Below are 24,831 nucleotides of genomic sequence, written 5' to 3'. Positions count from 1 at the left end.
TATATAGACCCGAGCCGAACCGAGCCGAGCTAAACTTAAACTAGACTAAATCAAATCAAATCAAATTTACGTTGTAGATGTCCATGGGCTCCGGTAACTACTTAACACATACATTTGTAGAATACATTATTATTTACAAAAAGAGTCGCGACAACATATGTCTAATACTTATATCTTTACCCCTTAATTTCTTTTATATCTATGTTTTTCGGGAAAACATTATTTACTACATAAAATATCAGTACAGAAAATAAAGCTTCTAAAATTTCACACTCAATTTATTATTATATTACATTCTCAAATCACAATATTATTTTTACAATCCAATATGTTATCATATGTGAATATGAAAAAAACGTCAGTCTTAAATTTAACCTTATCCAAACAAAACCGAATATAATGACTAAGATTAACAAAAAAAAAACAGTTTTTCTTTCGATTTGCGTCGTAATATTTTGCTTCCTTCATAAAACACTAATAGCTATTAAACACAGCCGCTTAAAGCGAAATAAATATAAAATATTCAGAATACCATTATGACGTCAATGTCCGAGTGCGCTAACAATATGCGGAAAAGAGACAGACATGTCTTTCCCAATCTCCACTAATATTACTTATCTTAAACTTCCCAAGCTGTTTCAAATGATTCGAAACTCGTATTAAATCTATTGAAGTGAAACTTCTAACGCGACTTCCAACAAGATTGCGTTTAACGCTACCGTACTATAGTAGAATTATTTTGTCCGTGCAGTTTGGGTCATAAAAAGTCGGAGCGGTGAAGCGAGTATTTCGCTCTCTCTTCCACTCACGAGCCTTATGGACGGGCATACTGATGCGCATTATTTTTGTCGATAAACCGATAGTGTATTTAGTTTTGTCATTTTGTGGGTTAGTGATAAAAATGAATGAAAAAATCACTAATCGAACACTTACACCACATTTCGCCGCAAGTTAACGAGAACGGCAGAAATTAGCACTTTGTAACTTTTCGGGATCTATTCTTATTTCAGTTAAAAAATTTAACACATTATTGATAACAACACGTGCAAATATTATTTTGAATAAATTCTGCCGTTTTGATACAAAACAAAGGAGTAGCCATTGTGTCACTAAAGAAATTCAGAGAACGAATGCATAAAAACACATTTCTCTTCGACATAATGTACTATAATTTACAGGTAAGTACAAATGACTCATAACACAACAATGTCTCACCACCCTTCGTATACCACCCCGCCGCCGTGTACCTGCCTTCGATGACTCATTTGTTTTTATCGATAATGACGTTGCGCCCGCGCAACATGCGCACCGCCCTAGCCGGGCTATGTTTTATGACCTAAACTGGACGGACAAAATAAGTCTACTATAGAAAGAGACAGAGCAGAAGTGAATGCGTGGCACTCGAACGCATGCGCGTCGTATACCTGTTACAGGCCAGCGCGATTGTTAACAACGAGTAGCGTCCCATATTTTAATGAAGTAAATAAAAATATACAAATATTTATTTTTCTATCTATAATTAAAAATATATATAATATAAATTATGTTGAAGATGTCGCACCTCTTATACACAGCATTTCCTATTACAAGAACAATCTGATTTAAGGACGAAAAATGAAGAAAACCACGATACTACAAATCGAAAAAGAAGTTTCACTTCATTCACGTGCATCAAGTCGCACGCGAAGCAATTTTATTTGTATTCTATACTAAATACATTGATTTTAAAAATCACTAGATATGTCCTACTCAAGTATTATTATATTTATTAAAATTAGCCTTTTGACTGCCGTGTAGGTCACCGGTGCCCTACGCGGCGCAGTCAAGTAATTATGACGATTTCTGTTACTAAGCACCTGGATTGACTAACTTTGCCTTTCTTTGGTTTGTTAATATCAGTTTTCGTCTTTTAGTCGCTTAGAAATAGATTCATTCTTTTTTTTTATACCTACCTATGCTGATAGCCTTGAGAGCCTATTTCAGCTTCACCCTAACATGTAGGTGAGCTCACGGGGCTCAAACCGGAAGAGTTGCTAACACTGGCCCTAGCAAGAACAGTCTTTCGCAGAATCTACCACCGGATCGGAAACGCGACCCACTGAGGAGATCCGGCGAGAAGCTCAGTGGGCTGTGTCTATGGGGTGATTCATTCTCAGTATCGTTCGGATTCGTCTCTCCCAGAGTCTATTAGATATTCCGGCGCCTTAGTAACAGAAATCGACTTAAATTACTTCAGTGTGCTACGTAGGGTACCGGTGACCCTAGTGACAGTCAAAGGTCAATGATTATCACACTGGGATGATACAAATATATAAATAAATAAACGGGAACTAATCAAAGATGACAATCTGGTTACAAATTATACTTACAAAGGAATGATGTTAATAGAGATAGACATTAAATTTAAACACACGCTAAGTTTTTACTTACTAACTTACTTGTATTCATCATCATCATCATCATCATCAGCCTTTATCTGCCCACTGCTGGACATAGGCCTTCCCCAATGCCTTCCACATAATGCGGTCCTCCGCCTTCCGCATCCAACGACTTCCCGCCGTGCGCACTAAGTCGTCAGTCCACCGGGTTGGAGGACGCCCCACGCTCCTTGTACCCATCCGTGGCCTCCATTCGAGGACTTTCCCCCCCACCTGGCGTCGCTGGCTCGACAGATGTATATTGTCCTTACATACTTGTATTGTGTTTACAGATTGAGGACTATAATCACCAATCAATCATCAAGAAATCGATCAATGAAACTTAATAATTCAGAGACCGTCTCACGGAAATTTTGAGATATTTTCTAAGAATATAATGTTGAACGTTTATTAATAATATTACCCTACCCTCCTTAATATTTTGCGTCACAATAAATTATGTTCAATTTCGATTACATTTTTAATTTATTTCCATTGTTCGGAACATGATAATAATAGCACTTTGTATAACAGTATCTAAAGTACAATGTTTTTTTTAACTACCTTTGTAGACAGACGGGAATACGGCCTACCTGATGGTAAGTGGTTACCGTCGCCCATGGACGTCAGCAATGCCAACTTGCTGCTCACCGTTAAGTAATCTTTACAATACTCGTTGACAGAGATGACAGACAATACTATAAAACTTTTTTTAAAGTTAACTTTATACGTATTAAAATACCTTTTTTTTCTTCATTCGTCAATTATAATACATGAATATAAGCTTGGCACGTCTAACGATTAAATGCGGGAATAATGATTGAAGAAACTTAAAAAAATTATATTAGAGTACTAAAACTATTTCCACTAGCTTAGGCAGGCTGACGGTAGTTGGTCCTCTGAAACAGACATGAGTAGTCACTCAGGACATGCCCAGTATCGAACCTACTCGTGCGACACCACTAAGCCGCTAGGGAAAACACGTAACATCTCTATCAAACCGAACTTTATCTATTTTACGTCATCCGCTAGCAGCGCTCATTTTGGTCTTTACAAAATTGCCTATGACCTTGATGGCTCTGAACGCGTAATTAGGGGACAGCCTTTGCCGGAGCAAGTAGTAACCGGCCAGGTTCATGCCGAGAAGCATGCCAGTTAAAATGCCGAAATCCACCCAGAACGACACTCCTGACATACCCATTATCTTCACAAAATACCTGAAAACAAACAAAATGCAATGAAGTTTTTTTTTGATTGCTTAGATGGGTGGGCGAGCTCACGGCCCATATCATGTTAAGTGGTTATCGGAGCCCATGGACATCAGCAACATAATGCGAAATCCACCTTGGGATATGTGTATCTCAGTTTTAACAGTACAACGACACGCCCTTCAAACCGAAACGCATTACTGCTTTACGGCAGTAATAGGCAGGGCGGTGGTACCTACTCGCGCAGACTCACAAACGGTCTTACCACCAGTAATTCCGCAAATTCAAATTTTTGCTGGTTTGATTTTTATGACACAATACTATTCTTTCATTGTAGATGTTATTGTTCAACATTTGTGAAGTGCGTATTTAATTAGAAAAAATTATACCTTCCTGCAGGATTCGAACAACGGCACAGCCGCATCGCTCGATACGAATGCACCGGACGTCATATCCCTTAGGCCACGACGACTTCAAATAACCGAACCTACAACTCCTGGTAGACAAAGTAAGCACCCAGAATAGTGGCTACCGAAGTCCATGGACATCACAACGTGAATGCCTTTAACCACCTCGAGACACGGAACCGAAATTTCGATTTGATTTAATAAGTCCTATACGAGACACATAATTTGGATACCTACCCGCTTTAGCTTATAAACCACTAAAATTAGGAAAACTTCGATTTACATTATTTATTTATATCCTACACCTAGATCTAGTATGAACTGTACATGCTGATACAAAACGCAATTATAAAAACATTAAATGAAATGTTTTTTTTTTATTTTTTATATGATTTATAATTATTTTTTATTAATTTTTATATAATTAATTTTTTATTTGAATTATTTTGGTAATTTTAAATATGTTGTCAATGTTACTATGTACACGTATGGACTTGTCGTCTGAAATAAAATAAATCATTCATTTACCATTAGAGTCAATCGTAAAAAAGATAATTTTAAAATAAAAAATTAAAAAATTCACAAAAGACCCACCTAACGTTCTTATACTCGCATATATCGACATGGCTGGGGCATATAAGGTCGTCCCGCGGAGGTCCATATATTGCGGCCACCAGACCCTCTATTCCATATCTCAGGAAGGAGCAAGCCCTCGCGAGCCTCCACACTATAGGCAGGGGGTCGTCGCCACTGCCTATCCCGTACACTGCTAGAAGCATAAGGGGCACGCTGATCGCCGGGCCCAGGAACACCGAATTCTGAAAAAATGACAAATGACATATCTGAAATAATTTGATTTGATCTAGTTTGGTTTGGTTTGGTTCGGTTTGGCTCGGCTCGGCTCGGCTCGGCTCGGCTCGGTTCGGCTCGGCTCGGTTCGGCTCGGCTCGGCTCGGTTCGGCTCGGCTCGGTTCGGCTCGGCTCGGCTCGACTCGGTTCGGCTCGGCTCGGATCGGTTCGGCTCGGCTCGGCTCGGCTCGGTTCGGCTCGGCTCGGCTCGGCTCGGCTCGGCTCGGCTCGGCTCGGCTCGGCTCGGCTCGGCTCGGCTCGGCTCGGCTCGGCTCGGCTCGGCTCGGCTCGGCTCGGCTCGGCTCGGCTCGGCTCGGCTCGGCTCGGCTCAGCTCGGCTCGTTTGTTTGTTTGTTTGTTGTGTTTGTTGTTAACTTAGAAGTCATAATCTTAGAAGACACAATTATAATTTGCATCTGTGCTTGGATACATGATAAAACCTTTATCTCAAGCAGCAGTGCTCCTGGTACAAAGAATATAACAGTTTTACTTCAGATACGAAAATTAAACTGATTTTTATGGATTGCTTAAAAGTGATGTTATGTGAGCTCAAAGTATGACAATTAACAAAAATTATAGGTAATGGCTAAATGGTAATAATTAATGCTTGTGGTCCCGCAGTAGTCGAAATTCAACTATATTTAATTGAAATTATAAGTTTGAACATTATTAAGGTTCTATTGTCAAAGACTATTACTTCAATCACAGATTTTGACTACACCTATAGACAAATAACTATAAAGATAAACAATATTAACCTATTCTCAATTTGATTACGACTTAAAGCAAGAAGAAAGAATTTGACAATAAACAAAGGGTTATATTGTGTGTGTGTGTGTGTGTGTGTGTGTGTGTGTGTGTGTGTGTGTGTGTGTGTGCGTGTGCGTGTGTGTGTGCGTGTGCGTGTGCGTGTGTGTGTGCGTGTGTGTGTAATGTTTTTTTTTATTGATTTCATGTATCATTAATGCATAATTTAAAAAAATCTTAGTATTCCGCACTCCTTCTCTATATTCTCTATAAGTGTGGGAAATCTCATACTTCTCCGTCCGTGCAATCTTTGTAAAAAATGGTACAAAAGTAAAAAGTTTTTGCTTCACGTAGTGCAGTCTTTCTCAAAGTGGGCGATAACGCCCCCTTGGGGGCGTTTGAAACTCAGAGGGGGCGTTAAGGGGCCCAGAAAAAATGGGGGACGTTGAGGTGGGTTAGGGGGGCGATGTACAATTTGTAATTTCATTTACTTTATATAGTATTTTAAATTCCACTAAAATTAAAACATTTTGAATTTGGAAGTACCAGTATGGGTGTTAGATCCTTTTCAAATGTCAACATAGCAATATCGCCCCAGTTGGAAGAAGAACTTATATTTATAGAACAGACAACGAACGAGGAAATAAAAATTAAATACAAAAATGGTTCCCAACAATTTTGGCAACAAAAGTCAATTCCGCAGTTGTACCCTGAATTGTGGTCTATCGTTGAACGATTTTTGTAAGCATTCCCATCGTTATATTTGTGTGAACGTGGATTTAGCGCTGTGACAACGCTGCTCACTAAAAAGAGAAATCATTTGCAAGTTATCAAACGCGGCTACTTACGACTGTTTTTGAGTAAAATCGAACCTGATATGAACAAACTTATTAAATAGCATCAAATTCATTCATCTCATTAGATTATAAAACGAAAACTAATTAGATATTTATATTTTTTCCTTTAATTTGATTATAATATATTATTAATATTATAAAGTTTGGTTTTATTTGTTCTCCTTGGTAAAAATTTCTAGTTTAGAATGTAAGTTTAAAGATCAGAACCGACTAATATAACTAAATTAATTAAAGTAATGAAATTGTGGTATTAGGGGTTTACAAAAAAGGGGGGGCGCTGAAAAATTATTGATTTTCAATGGGGGCGGTAAAAGAAATAAGTTTGATAATCACTGACGTAGTGAGATAAATGTATTAAGGGTACCTTAATTGTCTAAATGTAACAAGTCTGAGCATGAGTGAGTGTAATTATCTTTGGTATGTTTCCATATAGCTTCAGTGGCCCCCCACGAGGTAGACATAGGGATTGTTGAAGGGGAATCCCCCAAATATAGATATATATAAAGTTGAAGAGTTATTATATAATCTAGTGGTCCCTCTGTAGTCGAAATCGACTTTAATTAATCGGAATTGTAAGTTTGTTGAAATTGTAAGTATGGTCTTCTGCGAGGCACTTTGATGCGATTTAAACAGTCGCTAGTCGTTTTAATAAACTTAGGTCCATTATGCCACCCTGGTATTTTTATTGCCCTTATAGGCAGACCAACGTCTGGCCCATCCGATGGTAAGTAGTAACTGACTAGCCGCAGGTCGTATATAGGCTCGCCTGACCATCCTACCTGAAAGAACTAAACTTACCACGACACTTAGCATAGAAGATATGACAGTCCCCATCGACTCCGATATCAAAGCCACTAGGATACAAATAGCCGTGAACATCAAGATCCTGGCGACCTCGAGTGGTTGGGACGTGACAGGATACGCGATGACCAGGTATATCAGACTGAAGAATATCGTGGCAGGAGTACGGGAGACGACCAGCGCCGCGTAGTACGGCTTCAGTCCGTACCAGCGATTGAAATACTCTCTCTTCACCAGTTGAACCTCAGTTGGAACTGGAAACGAAAATATTATTCTTCAGTGCGAACGCCGACATTGCTATTTACATTGTCAATAAGCAAAATCTATTATTGTTCATTGTCTTCGAAAGCTACGATCATACGGGTAACGGCCCACCCCTAATGACTCTTTGAAGTATTAAAGTTTACAAAAGTAAAATGAATGGTGACGTCTGGTAAAGCGCATCACCACTAAAAATGATGACCACGACCATTCTACCAAGAGTATATACGACTAAGAAGAAGACAAAAGTAATTGCAGCATCGACCTCATGTTTGAGGTGGGAGGTAGCTATTACTTTTTTATGCCTGCGGGCTAAAACTAAACATCTCGTTTATCTAGAAATATCAAGACATCTTTGATAAGTTTCCGACAACAATCTTCCGAATACATCTATACTAATATATAAATCTACAGTGGTTTTTACGGATGTTCCGTTATAACTACTGAACCATGCATCCGATTGACTTGAAACTTGGTATCCATGTAGAAAATACATGTACTTAATGGATAGGCTAATATTTATATGAGTATTGGGCTACCTCACCAGTTGCGGGGGCGTTAATGATGAGAATCTTTGTGGGGGTGAGAAATAATAATGGTAATTTGAAATGCCCAGCAAAGCGGACGGGTACAGCAGCTAGTAGCACATAAAAATAAAATACCACAAAAAAACATAATTTCCTATGGCAGTATACACTTACATGCTAAAAGAACAGGCATCATTGGTATATAGAGCATGGCGATCACACAGGCGTAACAGAAACCGAAGTTGAACAACGTTTTGGACGCGTCGTATCCCATCTTATTGAACAGCATGGCCACAATTATACCTAAGAACAAATGGAGGCCCACTCGCAACCACAGATAGTTCTGGAATCGAAAATCGACATAAAACTTGATGAGATCGAATGAAACGAGATAAGTTGAGACGCAAGGAAATATCATCTGGATAAAATAGTGAAAATATAAATCAGTTCGGAGTGGGTTTTGTAAAGGGACGTCCAACGAAATCCACTCAGATATTCGATGAATCTCTACTAATATTATAAAGAGGAAAGATTTGTTTGTTTGTATTGAATAGGCTCCGAAACTACTGAACCGATTTGAACAATTATTTCACTGTTTGGAAGCTACACTATTCCCGAGTGACATAGGCATAATCTTTTTAATGACATAATCTTTTTTGAAAATAATTAGGGATCCTTACTAAAACTCCAATAATGTAACCCAATGTGTAAAAAAATTACCTAAAATATTATTTACATCGCGTGCCCTGCGAAAACTATTGATGATAGAATAAAATAATGTACTACGACTTTGTAGAACACATTATTATTTACAAAAAGTGTCGCGACAGCATATGTCTAACTATTATAGTCATGACGCAATAAGGGTTCTTTAATTTAAAAAAATAAAACAACGTCAAATATCGTTGAAATTTTTGTTAAAGTCCCGAGCGGAGCCGGAGCGGGCCGCTTGTATTTAATATAAAAAAATCTATAAACTCAACCAAGTAGTCATGAGTTTTGGTAACCGTTTGCCTCAATTTTAAGCTAGACGTGACAATAGTCATTAGATTGTCATAGAGTCATAGTTTTTTATACCTATCTATTCTTTCCCCTTCTGTTATTTTGGAGCAATCAGGGCATGTTTTATGTCTACAAGGGTTGTTCTGCTTAAGTCATTCACAAAGAGACAAGCGTTTAGATCTGAGTGGATATCCGTTTTTTTAACGCAACGAAATCTTCCATCACTATTCTCAAGATGACCAGAAAAGGGGAATGCCCACTCTCCATAGTGTGATGGGCCCAAGATGGACATCAAAATATATTACTATAAAAATGGACTGTTTCAAATTCTTAATTCAATAGAGTTACTTTTTCAATAGAGTTACTTTTTTTAAACTACTTATTGTAAACTGTAGTGGCGCTCATTTGGAAGGAAGTAAATGCATATTTATTAATGACAAAATTAATGCACTAAGTATTTTTTCTCTAATCTATTTTCCGCTTTGGGCCTGAAATGGGCCTTCCTCTTTGTAAGTTATGTTTGGGTAACGCACCTTGTTTCTCAACGTCTGTAAAAGCATTCTCTTTAGCAACACAAAGAACTGCTGGAACGCTGTACTTCCGTGCTTGTAGTTATGCTTCTCCACGCCTCCCGTGTTCAGCTGTTCTATCTCCATTTCTTCGAGAGTTTCCACCACTGCATAATCCCTCCATTTCTCGCTCTTTCCATTCTCGATTGCAGCCACCATCCGTTCAGTGTGAGACCCATATTCTCCGCTGGATACTTCGATAACTGAAACAGTAAGTACTTTTCATAGCCTAGTGATGTGTTTTAATAAGAAGATTTCGAAGTCGTCGTGGCCTAAAGGATAAGACGCCGGTGCATTCGTATGTAGCGATGCACCGGTGTTCGAATCCCGCAGGCGGGTACCAATTTTTCTAATGAATACGTACTCAACATATGTTCACGATTGACTTCCACGGTGAAGGAATAGCATCGTGTAATAAAAACCAAACCCGCAAAATTATAATTTGCGTAATCACTGGTGGTAGGACCTCTTGTGAGTCCGCGCGGGTAGGTACCACCACCTCGCCTATTTCTGCCGTGAAGTAGTAATGCGTTTCGGTTCGAAGGGTGGGGTAGCCGTTGTAACTATACTGAGACCTTAGAACTTATATCTCGAGGTGGGTGGCGCATTTACGTTGTAGATGGCTATGATCTATGGGCTCCAGTGACCACTTAACACCAGGCGGAATGTGAGCTCGTCCATCCATCTAAGAAAAAGAAAAAAAAAGATGATACCACGCTGGTTACCGTAAGAAAATGGGTCAATAATGATTTTGTAATTCAAAAAAAGGTAGTGATAGTAAATTGAGGATTCCAGCTTCTAGGATGACGTCTTTATAACAAGATAATTGAGACTTTCTCATTCTTCTCCTTGTTATTTCTGGGTTGGATTTATTACCAAGTAAAAAAAATCGTTGTTTCTTTCTGTAGCAATAAACAAGGGTAACTCACTAAAATCAGCAGGATTATACGTCTTCGGACAAGGTAACTGTAGGTCGTTGAGGAATGGAACCACTCCAGCAGAAGTTCCCTGGTAAGCACATCTCCCGTCAGCCACTACGTAGACGTGGTCGAACTCCGCGAAGAGTCGCGCTGACGGGGTGTGCAGAGAGCATATGACGGTTCTGCCTCCACGCGCCACGCGCTTCAGAAGGGAGACACAGGTTGATGAAGCCACATCATCCAGGCCCCTGAAACGGACGAAAACTATTAAACCGACTTTACTTTACCGATTACTGGTGGTAGGCCGTGTCGAGAGTCCGCTGGGTAGGTACCACCGCCCTGCCTATTTCTGCCGTGAAGCAGTAATGCGTTTCGATTTGAAGGGTAGGGCAGCCGTTGAGACCTTAGAACTTATATCTCAAGGTGGGTGGCGCATTTACGTTGTAGATGTCTATGGGCTCCGGTAACCACTTAACACCAGGTGGGCTGTGAGATCGTCCACCCATTAAAAGCAACAAAAAAAAATTTTTGGGAACTCATTAAATTTAAAAATCGTAATTGTAAAATTCGCAACAGACCTACATGCAGTACAGTAATAAAGACAACAGAAAAAATTCGTCCCCACAATGAAGATCATTTCATTGAAATAATACGCGTAATTTTTATTATTAGTCAGTCCGTGCGTCCGTTTTACTATTGTTCGATATCACGCGAAAATGTCTAAATATACATAAATAAAAATGGATGTTTCTTTCTAAATCATTCATCCAATCCTGATAAAACATAGTAAAATTATTTTAGCACATCCGGGGAAGTTTTCTATCGCAGAATCATAAAGTCACGACTGTTATCGTGCGTAATTTATTTTGTATTAATAAAAAGCAGAGTTACTATATATTTAACAAAAGTCACAGCGAGCATGACCGAGTGATGGTTTATTGTAATAATACAATTGCCTTGCCTTAGATGTGGAACACATTTTATCACATAAAATGACGGAAATTGGAGTCGCTATTATGACTTTTTTTGCGCGACCGTGTGCAACCAGTGACCTCCGCTTCAAGTACATAACGATATTAATTCTAAAAACGCGAACGAATATAGCCGATCATGAAGAAACTTGATATTGTAAGATAAAAATAGCCCGTGTACTGTTTTTTATTTTTTATTGGACAGATATGTGAACGTGCTCACGGTTTTGTTACTGAATCATTATTATTGCGTTGTGGTAATTGAGCGTGGACTGTATTTATTGTATGAAATATTTATTGAGCCCTTATTGTTACGCCGGTGAGAGCAATGCCATCCATCATCGAATAGCAGAGTCGAATATCAAAAAAACTTGTAAAATCTAGAATGCTCGAGATGTACAACGCCATCTATTGTCAAATGGCGAAAAGGCATATCGAGCATACTCGACTTGTGCGGAATGTTCTCGATAATTCTAGGGATATCGTATCGATTATAAAAGCGTTCCAGTGATGACACGGAGTCAGTTAGCAATCTCTCAAATATTATATGTATAATCTATGTAGTAATCGGAATCACTCGAAGCAAAACAGCGAACGGATCACCTGAAGCGAAGCGGAAAAAGTGGATTGAGAATTTAAAGTGGTCGTTAAGTGTTTTAAGTGTTAACCAGGTGACGACTAAGCTTTGCTCGGCTTTTTTTTTTATAACGCCCTCTTGTTGTGTCTTTAAAGCAGTAAAAATAGTATTATTATTCGCCAATAGATGTCGGGAAGAGTCATAAAGTTGATTATCGATAAAGTTGATTATTGAAAACACGAATAAAACAACATTTTCTGAAAATAAATCGTAGCTAGATCGATTTATCGCCCCCGAAATCCCCTGTATACTAAATTTTATGAAAATCGTTGGAGCCGTTTCCGAAATTCAGATTATATATTTTATATACTTACAAGAATTGCTCGTTTAAAGATATATGATAAAATGTTAATTTGTACTTTTTGTTTATCCCGAACCTCAGCGCGTAATATGATAAATTAACGACTTAATTTAAGAAAACTATAAGATGCGTTGCTCTTGGCGGCTGAGTTGGAAAGGGGAGTTTGGTGTCATGACGAACCTCGCTGATATTTTTACGTTCACAAACTGAACAATTATTTAACCCCTCATATAGTCCCATTTAATTTATTTCCATAATCAATTTCTATTCTATTCGTTTCGGTTCATTCCATTTTTTATACAATCGACAAGGCGTCACGCTTTGCCTGTGCAATGGACGAACTCATAATAAAATCTTTTAAATTTTACTGACCCAGAAATTCTTTATTTAGATTCATTACAAAGTCATTACTTTATACAAATACATTATTCATTTGTTAACGCGGAAATGATATTTTTAGTTAAATTATATATGAATAAATTCCAAGATTTATCACTAGAAACATCAAGGATGGCGGTTGGTCTGGGCTTGCTTTATCATGGATTCGAATTTAAAGTCATCAATTTCGTGACGGCCAATTTAATGTGAAATAAAAGGGGAGATAAGAGATGAAGTCGTCGTGGCCTAAAGGATATATATATTTATCCGGACTCACAAAAGTCCTACTACCAGTAATTAGCCAAATTGAAATTTTGCGGGTTTGTTTTTTATTACACGATGTTATTCCTTCACCGCGGAAGACCATCGTGAACATTTGTTAAGTACGTATTTCATTAGAAAAACCTGCCGGCACCGCGGCGGGATTCGAACACCGATGCATCGCTGTTTAAGCGTCTTATTCTTTAGGCCACGACGACTTCTAAACAGGTTTGTTTGCTCTTTGTCTGACTCTTCATTGTTTATATATTATTTAAACGTATATAAATAATTATGTTTATCAGTCTCTGGTAACCATAACACGGGGAATCCTAAATTGGAGCCGGGTGACTGTTAATCTGTAGTCTCAGGTAATTGTAAAATAGTATGTAACACAATACTTTAACGTTATTCTCTCACCGACTTCAAGAAATCTGTTTAACTTGAAAATTTTACCACGCATCACGGACCGATAACAAAACCATAGTTTTATACTAATATCCTGAGCGATATCAACAGAAAAAAAATATGAAAATAATTGTTACTGATGGTAGGACCTCTTGTGAGTCCGCGCGGGTAGGTACCACCACCCTGCCTATTCTTCCGTGAAGCAGTAATGCGTTTCGGCTTGAAGGGTGGGGCAGCCGTTGTAACTATACTTGAGACCTTACAACTTATATCTCAAGGTGGGTAGCGCATTTACGTTGTAGACTTCTGTGGGCTCCACTAACCACGTAACACTAGGTGGGATGTGAGCTCGTGTCCACCCATCTAAGCAATAATAAATAAATCAGAATGATATTTAAGTTTTTTTTTTTAAAGCATTGCATACAATTACTTACAATTTATTTTAAATGACATGTTTTCCCTGAATTTACTCACGTTGTGGGTTCGTCTAGGAAAATTACAGGCGGGTTGTTAAGCAGCTCCAGGCCAATAGATAATCGTTTTCTCTCCCCTCCCGACAGTCTCTCGGTGGCTGTGTTCCTGGCTTTGCCGAGTCTCAACAGCTGAATTATTTCTTCCACCTGCAAATGAACAGCTTCTTTTTGAAGTGAAACTTCTTTAGGCGCGTTTAGGGTAAAATTTAACTCGCGACAGATTCGTTACGGCTAGAGAGAAAAGATACAATTTACGAAGAGCGAGAGTGAGAAGATAGACAGAGCGTTTCGCGAACCACTCGACCGTGGAGAGAGAGAAAGGTCAAAGCGAGCTAGGTATCTAGGTGGTCTAGACGGCTGGAATTGGCTTACTATTGTATTGAAGTTAATGAATTTACGTTAATATGGTAATACATAATTACCATATATGGATCATCATCATCAGCAGCCCACAGTCGTCCACTGCTAGACATAGGCCTCTCTCATAATTGGATACCAATACCCAAAAGTTTTTAATATAAAAAACATTCATTTTTAAACTATCCACGTTTTTTATTGTTTGATTACTTTGGGAACCCTCTTGGGTTTTCCTAATAAATTCCGTCAAAAATGCGATAACATTACGAATTATTAATAATAACTCCGGTCCGTGCGCCTTAGGCTAATAACGATAAGAAAAATATAACAATAAAAACAAAAAGATGTGGTGTCGTGGGACATCAGGTAGGAACGAAGTTCCTTCGGCTAATGTAAAATCGACACAATTTGCAAAAAAAAAATCGTGCAATTTTATGTAGGTTTTCTTGATTTCTCTCTTAAATTTTGCTGATTAGTTTTTATTTAAGTACAGGAAAGTGTTTAGGAAATTCAGTATTTTAGGAAATAATAAATTACGTATAATAAAAAAAAACGTAATTCAAATTATCAATTAAAATAACAAAATATGTCTCTTTATTTTTGTTTGACAACATAAAATTACATAGAAATAGAAATAATTACAAAATATACACAACTCGCTTGTGTATACGACTGTCGCGCCTACGCACGTCTCATTTAACGGTTTTATTCCACGGACTTTTTCTTACGGTTTTACTATCACATTTTTTTCAGTTCGGTCGCGCAGCAAAATCCCTATCTCCTCCAAGCCTGCCGTAAGGAACTTCGTTCCAAAAAATAGCGTATGCAAAGCGACAACTTTGGCCCAAATCAAATTTTATTCAACAGAATTATTATTACGTTCCTCGTAAATCACAATCTATAATCAGTACCGGTGAATGCAAACAATCTGGCTAATTTTATGTTTTTCTTCGTGTTCAAGTCATTTACGGTTTCGATCGTAGGAATTTCAGAAAGGGAATGCGTCCGATTCAAGATTTGCGAAGGGTAACTACATTCGGTACCTTAAACTATTAGGAGTGATCAACAAAACAAGAATTTATTTTGCCGTTCTGTTTTTTTTTTAATATATAATGACCAACTTTGGAGGTATACGACGAAGGGAAGGTCTTCCACTGAGCGGGTGATATTGCTCGGTAGACCGACGCTCCGAATGTGATTGTTCGGAAATTGTTTAAGTAAAAGCTTATCTTGAAAATGTCGTAAGTGAGATTCAGGCATCTGTCAAATATATTTGGCTTCCCGCCAAACCAACAAGACAGGCATGCGCGCTTTGCTTGATTTGACTTTGAATCGATCGCTGATCGCTCCAGCCGTTACGGAGTCTGTAGGGAATATTGAGTTTGTATTGCAATTGACTGGCTCCCGGAGCAACTTATATATCCCTAGTCTTGCCATAATTACTGAGACAAAGGAAAAAAAAATTCTATTGCAAATAAGATTTATTACTTTTACAGTGTGTTAGTTTAATACATAAATATAAAACAACTTAAAGTATAAAAAGCTTATTCGAAGTGGTCTCCATTGGCTGCAATACAGTCCTTTAAACTTTGAGGCCAGTTATCAGTAGAAGCACGCACTCTTTCCATGGGAAAATTTTTCACTGCCAATCGTACGGATTGTTTTAGGGACTCCAAATTATCATGGCGTTTAGAGCAAGCCGTACTCTCTAAAACTGACCATAAATCATAATCCAGCGGATTAAGATCGGGACTAGACGACGGCCAGTCTTCAGCTCTGATGAAGTCCGAACACTTATATAGTCGAGACGAAATCCCTACAATCGTCGAGAATATTCCACATCGTTCTAGATGCTACTAGATCCTCCGATATTCGTTCGACTATTCGGCGATAGATGACGTTACTCTTACCGGCTTAACAATAGTAAGAAATCTCTCAAGTCTGAATTATTTTGTATACTTTCCCAGCCTGTGAAACGGAAAGCGTTTGGTTTACTTCGCCGCAGAAATAGAAAGAATGGTTAATCTCAATGCGAGCTACAATCAGTATAATTCAATTATATCTTCATTTAAAGTAATCAACGCAGTAATTTAAAACAGGTAATCTTCTAGCTTCTAAAGATCAAGGCCAGATGAGTTGCGTGTTGTGTGCTGTCATGGTAACACAATATTTTGCAACCAACAAATTGCATTTACGAATGGGCTTTTTTTTCTCTTTCGACCGTATAGCGCAATTGTTAGCATCCCACACTGACGGGTGGAAGGTCCAATATCGTCGATTCCCACTTCGGGAAAAATTAGTGTAGCAAACCGAAAATTTGCACTCTATATCTGGGTATAATACCGATTAGTGTTGAGACGAACGTGATCTTGTCTATCGTTAAATCTCAATATTTTGTTTTAAAAAGAAATCTTCAACAAAAGCTTTTATTGCCGGATTGTTTCATAATCAAAATTGTTCTTTGATATGATCACAATCACATGTACATATCACAACGTAAATAATTCTGTGGTTCCTGAAGTACCAGGGAATTATAGTTTTGGGGCGCCAGATGGCCGTGTATGATTAATAAAAATATTCTACAAGCACACACAGTTAAAACCAACTAACGATCCTTATTATTTTATTTTGATTTAACTCAAAGAACTTTGTTCGTTCCAAAACTGCAGAAAAATTCAATTGCAACGCAAAACCGTTTTGCTTTTTTAATAAAAATAGATCAATAAGGTTCAGTTTGCAGTTTTCAAGACGCATGTTGAAATTTTAATAATTTTCCATTAGGTAGGTATACTTGTTAAAGATTCGCTTTGATTTTTGCCTTTTCGCATTTTAAGGAGTCTTCAATAGCGCGTTTTAAGACTTATACGTAACAACAGTTTTGCGTTAATATTTATAGGGTAGAAAACAGATTTTTACGGGTGGTAAGAACTCTTGTGAGACCGCACGGGTAGGTACCACCGCCCCGCCTATTTCTGCCGTGAAGCAGTAATGCATTTCGGTTTGAAGGGTGGGACAGCCGTTGTAACTATATTGAGACCTTAGAACTCATATCTCAAGGTGGGTGGCGGCATTTACGTTGTAGATGTCTATGGGCTCCGGTAGCCACTTGACACCAGGTGGGCTGTGAACTCGTCCACCCATCTACGCAATCAAAAAAAATAAATTTGTTGCGCTAATGCTAAGCAGGCATCAATCTGATATCCTCGGCAGAAATCAGAGGAAGAGTTATCTATTGGATTTAACCTTTTCAAAACGTTATGTTTATAAGCGATTAATTATAAACATAACGTTAAAAAAAAAGCATTAAATGCGATTGATTGCCTATAGAATGAGTTTTAAACAAGTAATTGTAAAAATATTTTAGGCTGGAAGTCGGAATTGCGGTAGGCAGCGCCTTGGCTCTACCCCTGGCATTGGTGAAGTCCATGGGCGACGGTAACCACTCACCATCAGGTGGGCCGTATGCTCGTCTGCCTACAAGGGCAATAAAAAAAAAAAGCCTGGAAAACTACTAAATACATTCCAAACGAATACGTTTCTAAACGAACTTTTCCTTATATTTTTATTAAAAAGCTACATAATTACCACAACGGCTTTTGTCTCTTTCGCCACCCCGGACCCGAGCTTCAGGTCTGCGGCCATCGACATTGCCTCCAGCACAGTGATGAAGGGCTGCAGTAAATCCTCCTGCATGATGTACCGGGACATCTTCCGGAATTGCCGAAGGTCGCGAGGCAGTCCATTGGTGGAGATCAGGCCGGTCGACCCGTTAACCCTGACAAAGAGATTTCGTGTATTTCGTGTAAAGAACTTAGAAATATGGCAGTTCAAAGTCTCCGTGGTATTACTAAAAAATAAATAAATAAATTAAAATTATTTAATTCAGACCATCTTAAGTCCATATGTTGTAAGTAGAGTAATACTTGTATGTTAGTAAAATTAAAATTAGCAAAATTATTAAAACATTTAAACATTTAATTCATAAATCTGCGTTGCTTTGAAGCTTTACTAAGATGATGAAAGAACAATTGTGGCCGTCTGCGCAAAAGTGACCTAACCCACAATTTTTCATATTCATGCTTATATACCTAGTCAGGTCATAAGTATTGTCACACAGTAAAAACTTTTCTTTTAGAATGCTGGCCACAAAAAAGTTTATTGAATTCGAATTTCGAATAGTTCATGAAAATAAAAATAGTATACATTTAGAATTTTACTCATTTTTAAATATGGAGTGGACGCTTAAAGAAGACCGTGTTGCAGTTATTGCGTTGCATCGTTGCGGTTACGCGACAAATCACATTTTTAACATACTGAAAAATTTGAATATAACCAAAAGATTCGTTTATCGTACCATCAAACGATACAATGAAGACTCTAGTGTAGATGACAGGTCAAGAAGTGGTCGCCCTCGGTCTGTTAGGAATCCAGCAGTGATAAAAGCTGTGAAGGCGCGAATTCAAAGAAATCCCAAACGTAAGCAGAAAATGTTGGCCCTTCAGATGGGGTTAAGCAGAACCACGGTGAAAAGGGTGTTAAATGAAGACTTAGGGCTTCGGGCATATCGAAGAAAAACAGGAAATCGTTTGAATGCTCGTCTAATGGACCTGAGACTGAAGAGATGCCGCGCTTTGTTGAAGCGGTACGCGGGAAAAAAATATCGGGAAATTCTTTTTTCGGATGAAAAAATTTTTACCGTAGAAGAGAGCTACAACAAAAAAAAATGATAAGGTGTACGCACACAGTCATGAAGAAGCAAGCAACCGTACTCCGCGTGTCCAACGAGGTCATTTTCCATCCTCGCTCATGGTATGGTTGGGAGTTTCTTATTGGGGCTTAACAGAGGTACATTTTTGTGAGAAAGGTGTAAAAACGAATGCAGTTGTGTATCAAAATACAGTCCTGACGAACCTTGTGGTACCTGTTTCTCATACCATGTTCAATAACAGGCACTGGGTATTCCAACAAGATTCGGCGCCAGTTCATAGAGCGAAGAGCACACAAGACTGGCTGGCGGCGCGTGAAATCGACTTCATCCGGCACGAAGACTGGCCCTCCTCCAGTCCAGATTTGAATCCGTTAGATTACAAGATATGGCAACACTTGGAGGAAAAGGCGTGCTCAAAGCCTCATCCCAATTTGGAGTCACTCAAGACATCCTTGATTAAGGCAGCCGCCGATATTGACATGGACCTCGTTCGTGCTGCGATAGACGACTGGCCGCGCAGATTGAAGGCCTGTATTCAAAATCACGGAGGTCATTTTGAATAAACTTTAGTGTCATAAGAATCTATGTTTTGTTAAGTTCATTTTGGTATATGAATGGTTACATAATGAATAAACTTGTTTCAATTATTTTACATTAAACATGTGACAGAATTTATGACCTGACTAGGTATATTGGCAATTTATTTAAAACATTATAAAGTTTTCAAAACAAAACCGGCCTATTTTGACCCCTAGTTAACAGATGGCTTTGTGAACATTAATTTGCGCGTATTGCTTTTGCCTACGAAGCAGCGTAAAAGTAAATTCAAACATAATTATCTCCATACTGTGGTAAGATTAGGCCACTTTTGCGCTGACAGTCTCAATTATGTGTAAGATAATTTTTTTTATTTCCATTGTAGGTAGACGTACTTTATTTCGATTTGAATTAGCCCAATTCATAGTACGTACAACATACACAACGATGTCTATAACACAATATAAATACTATAAATAAAATGTATACTCAATTTAGCATGTTAGCCTGCTACAGAGAGACAATGTAATTATAATATTTAAATCGCATGTAATAAATACTCGTCGGATAATTACAAGCAATCATTCAAGTCAAGGATACGACATTAATAATGACGTACAATTAACCTATACCCGTAGTGAGACGGTTTATTGATGTAATTAAACTCCTGTTTGAACAGATAACAAGTGTTAATGTTGTCTTCGAAGTAGACCCTCCTGGCGAAAAGTCGTTTGCGAGACCAGTTGCCAAAACAAATTCGCAAATTTGTAAATCGTCACTAGTCGTAACAATATTTTTTTATTACATCCACCTGGTCTTAAGTGGTTTTCGGAACCCCTATGGGTTATTACATTAACAACATAAATCCCGTCGCCAACGTTGAGAAATTAGTGTCAGTTCTATAGTACAACGGCTGCCCCACTACTCCAATTGGAAAGCAATACTACTTCGCTACAGAAATAGGTGAGATAATGGTTCAAGGACAGGGATGCGGGAAATGAAATTTAGAAGCACCGGTCACTGCCCTCGCCGAACCCGCCGCTTGCGACGAAGGGCTCGTTGAGTAAATTGACCCATAGACACAGCCCACTGAGTTTCTCGCTGGTTCTTCTCAGTGAGTCGCGTTTCTGATCCGTTTGCCTACAAGGGCAATAAAAAAAAATCAAAAAGCTCACCTGTATCCCGCTAAAATATTCAGTAAGGAGCTTTTCCCAGCTCCTGAAGGACCAAGGATGGCTGTGAGCTGACCCGATCGAAAGTCGCCATTTAAGCTTCGCAATATTATCTTTGAACCTATGAACAAAATAAACATGATTTAGTCAGTATTATTGAATTTAATTTTTATTATTCATTTTAATTTATAAAACCTTTATATTCTATCATTAAAGTTCCCTTTGCTTTTTTTTTCTCCTACCATTGCTTGCCTTGCTAAGCCTTGAGAGGCTATTTCAGCTTCGTCCTAATATGTAGCACGGGGCTCAAACCGGAGTGTTGCTAGCACTGGCCCTAGCAAGAGCAGTGGTTCGCAGAATCTACCGCCGGATCGGAAACGCGGCCCACCGAGAAGACAGTGGGCTGTGTCTGCGGATTAATTTACTCGTCGAGCCCTTCGTCGCAAGGGACGGGTTCGACGAGTACGGTGACCGGTGTTTGTGGTACCTAAAAGCACCGTTAATGGATCGGGAGGATCCGTAATGACGTGTTTTGGGCGACGTCAACTCCCTTTGCTGAAGGAATCCCCTAGTTTGTCACACTTTTCTGTTCGTAGCTTGATCTTCTTCACAATCTTTTTCTCTTCTCTTTCTTTCTCTCTTCAATACTACACAGGGACGTCTTTAAATCACTATTCTGCGTCACTTCTCATCCTATTGAGTTCAATGTAAGTTTGTTTACTATATGCCTAAAACCAGTAGCTTTGATCGTATGTGTTATATACACATACACATTATATACATACACACAGCATGTTTATTGTTACTGTAATATTCCCAACGAAATGTCAAAAGGTCATTCTAGAATTTCAAATTTGTTTAGGCTTTTTAGATATAAAAACATAATGTAACTAATTATAACCTATTTTAAATAACTTATTTTCGTGCAAAACTGCTCTAGCGACGGCGGCCCATGTATCAACTTTAACTTTATTCTTAATTAAAAATGACTAAAAAGATAATCGTCAAAATGGCCCGCCAAAAACGTCTGAATCGTTGTTTGGCTCGAGCGCCAAAAAAGTTGATCAGCCATATTCTAGTATAATTCCATGGTCCATATATTCGCATCAGTGCCATGGCAACTTAGCCAAAATGAGCGTGAATTTATCATCATCATTCTATAGTTAGCGTCTCTTAATTTGGCTCCGAATTACGTCACATGAAATAAGTTGCGATATTTCGCAAAATTGTTAAAACAGTAACTACTGATCGGAAACCTTTTGTTCGTTCAAATTAAACCGAGTTATCAATGCAAATATATACATATATAAATATAAAATTTGATTTAAAAACAATTCACGATAAGCATAGTTCGTAATCACAAAAGCAATTACCTATTATTATTTTATTGGGCAAACGTAACTTGTTCTTTGTCACGTTTTCGTTTAAGGATACAACCTATTATTACGACGGTGATCATAATTATACCTATGTTTTTTTTTGTTTTCTTTTTATACAATTGACGTACCGACAAACTCAAGCCGCTAACGGGGATAAATCCCCAAGCACACTGAACACTAGTCCGTCATTAGCGAAAACGCGCGGAAAAATACAAAGGCAAAAGCAGCTAGCGGAGGCGTACTTGGTGGCATTTTTTATAACTTTACAAACGCCGTGCTAGAACCTCCGGGCCTCCGGATAACCGGTAAACCCTACCTCCATAAAAAAGGATGCAACGTTTTAAGTATTTTATTTGTTTATATTTTATTGCTTAGCTGGGTGGACGGCCCACCTGATGTCAAATGGTTACCGAAGCCCATTATCTACTACGTAAATGCCACCACCAACCTTGAGTTATAAGTTCTAAGGTCTCAATTTTTACAGCATAACGGCTGCTCCGCCCTTCAATTATATACCCTTGATACCATCATCTCGTTTTTACCATCGCAATGCCCGCTACCGGAGCAGAGTTCATCCATATTACCTGGAGCCACTACGGTCATCCACAGTGCGTTTCCAAAGGTTTTGCCACGTACCATCCGGTTATGGAATGAGCTCCCCTCCGCGGTGTTTCTCGAGCGCTATGGCATGTCCTTCTTTAAACGAGGCTTGTGGAGAGTACTTAACGGTAGGCAGCGACTTGGCTCTGCTCCTGGCATTGCTGACGTCCGTGAGCGACGGTAACCACTCATCAGGTGGGTCGTAAAAAAAACCGAAACGCATTACTGCTTCACGGCAGAAATAGGCAGGGTGCTGGTACCTACCCGTGCGGACTCACAAGACGTCCTCCCACCAGTCAAGATATAATGTTCACTAAGTATATACGAGTACGTATTTAGTGGCCGTTTTTGTAGCATTATTAATTTATAATTTTGTTTTTCCTAGAAAAATGAATGAATGTAACATCTTTGGCTAAAACAGTTCTCTGTGTGATCGTATGACAAGATTCGGACATAAAACCAACTTCCCTTGACGAACAAACTATTTTATCTTCATGACAGTGTGCTTAGTGCGAGTTTTTTAACGTTCTCGATAACGTAAAAGTTAACTCAGATTTGTATGGAGTTAGAAAGTTTGTTTACGTTTGCCGCTAGGGGCGCTGTTCCAACTCCATACAAATGTGAGTTAACGTTTACGCGGTCGAGAACGTTAAAAAACTTACACTAAGCACACTGGTATATACATATATATCTTATTGCGACTGTTATTGCGTACACCGCTATTCGTTAAGAATCACCATTTATGAAAGGTATTTGGTTTTCAGAAACCTCTCAAATACAACCCATATTTTTAATTGCATAGAATCATTTTTCTGCAATCACGCCCAAACACAAAACCCTAATAGATATGTAATAATTAACCTTTAATGTTTTCCTGTATTTAAATAACGCTATCGCAATTTATTTACAAAGTCTACCGTTGTTATTACATTGTTTTGCACAATTATTTTTCTAAGCGATTAACATAATTACATTTGATTGTTCGTTGATAAACGGCATGTGCATACAGATATCTAAATGTACTTTATCTATACATCTATACATATAAAAAAAATTGGAGTGTCTGTTTGTAATATTGAAATAACCGCTTTTTACTACATGCATATGAATATATATACGATACATACACCAAAATAACATTTTTTACAATTTTTGTCTGTCTGTCTGTCTGTTTGTTCCGGCTAATCTTTTTTTTTTTTTTTTATTGCCTTTGTAGGTAGACGGGCATACGGCCCACCTGATGGTGAGTGGTTACCGTTGCCCATGGACTTCAGCAATGCCAGGGGCAGAGCCAAGCCGCTGCCTACCTCTGGGAAGGCTGGACCGATTTTGATGAGACTTTCACTGAAAGGTAGCTGATGATATAAGGAGTAACTTAGGCTTTTTTTAAGACTAGCTTTGCCCCGCGGCCTCACCCGCGGTACGACAATAACCGCGGGTAACATTGCGGGACTCACCTATCAATAATAAAATTGAATGTTTCTGAAGCGAAGCAAGGGCGGGTCGCTAGTTTATATATAAATACGTGAAGCAAAAACTTTGTACCCCTTTTTACGACAATTGCGCGGACGTAGGAGTATGAAATTTCCTAGTTTTATAGAGAGGAGTGGAGAATGCTTGTTTTTTTTTTGATTATGGATAAAAAATATAATACATTTATTCCATAAAAAAAAACTTTACGCACACTACCATGTATTTGACACACACATACTTTCTTGTTTATTGTTTAAAATCTGCTGTCAAATTGAGAATAGATAAGACATATTGTTTGTAATTAATTATAATATTATTTGCCATACTATAAGTTTTGGCGAAACGAGTGATTATAAAAATACTATTACCTATTATAGAAATGTGACAATAGAACCATAATAATGTTCAAACTTATAATTTAAATTAGTTATGGTCGAGTTTCGACCACGATACGACCACTAGTTTTTATATTATTATTAATGAAACTTGATACGGAATATGCACGCCAAGCGCTGACATTAGTATAATTGTTATCATGCTTGACCGATTTGAAGTCGCGAAGTTGGTTGATAACTTAAAAATGTTCGGTATTAATAATAGGGAGAGCCACTCGAT

At 38.3% G+C, this 24,831-nt stretch overlaps 1 protein-coding gene across 2 annotated transcripts in view; it reads right to left on the bottom strand.

The window, feature by feature from the left end:
* Positions 1 to 260: 260 nt before the first annotated feature.
* LOC101741720 (ATP-binding cassette sub-family G member 1) overlaps positions 261 to 24,831 on the bottom strand; it is a 54,642-nt gene continuing 30,071 nt past the window's right edge. For both annotated transcript variants that reach the window (XM_012690906.4, XM_038014480.2), the window contains exons 3-11: positions 20,768 to 20,885; positions 17,933 to 18,122; positions 13,992 to 14,137; positions 10,574 to 10,812; positions 9,609 to 9,847; positions 8,248 to 8,416; positions 7,283 to 7,539; positions 4,627 to 4,850; positions 261 to 3,634 (exon numbers count right to left, since the gene is read on the bottom strand). In XM_012690906.4, the coding sequence (XP_012546360.2) occupies positions 3,439 to 3,634; positions 4,627 to 4,850; positions 7,283 to 7,539; positions 8,248 to 8,416; positions 9,609 to 9,847; positions 10,574 to 10,812; positions 13,992 to 14,137; positions 17,933 to 18,122; positions 20,768 to 20,885 (1,778 nt within the window). In that variant the 3' untranslated portion in view covers positions 261 to 3,438. The remainder of the gene's footprint in view (positions 3,635 to 4,626; positions 4,851 to 7,282; positions 7,540 to 8,247; positions 8,417 to 9,608; positions 9,848 to 10,573; positions 10,813 to 13,991; positions 14,138 to 17,932; positions 18,123 to 20,767; positions 20,886 to 24,831) is intronic.

Source organism: Bombyx mori, chromosome 12 (assembly GCF_030269925.1).
Source record: "Bombyx mori chromosome 12, ASM3026992v2".
Taxonomy (NCBI): Eukaryota; Metazoa; Arthropoda; class Insecta; order Lepidoptera; family Bombycidae; genus Bombyx; species Bombyx mori.
The sequence above is the reverse complement of the archived record's forward strand: the minus strand, read 5'-3'. Positions and strand labels throughout refer to the sequence as shown.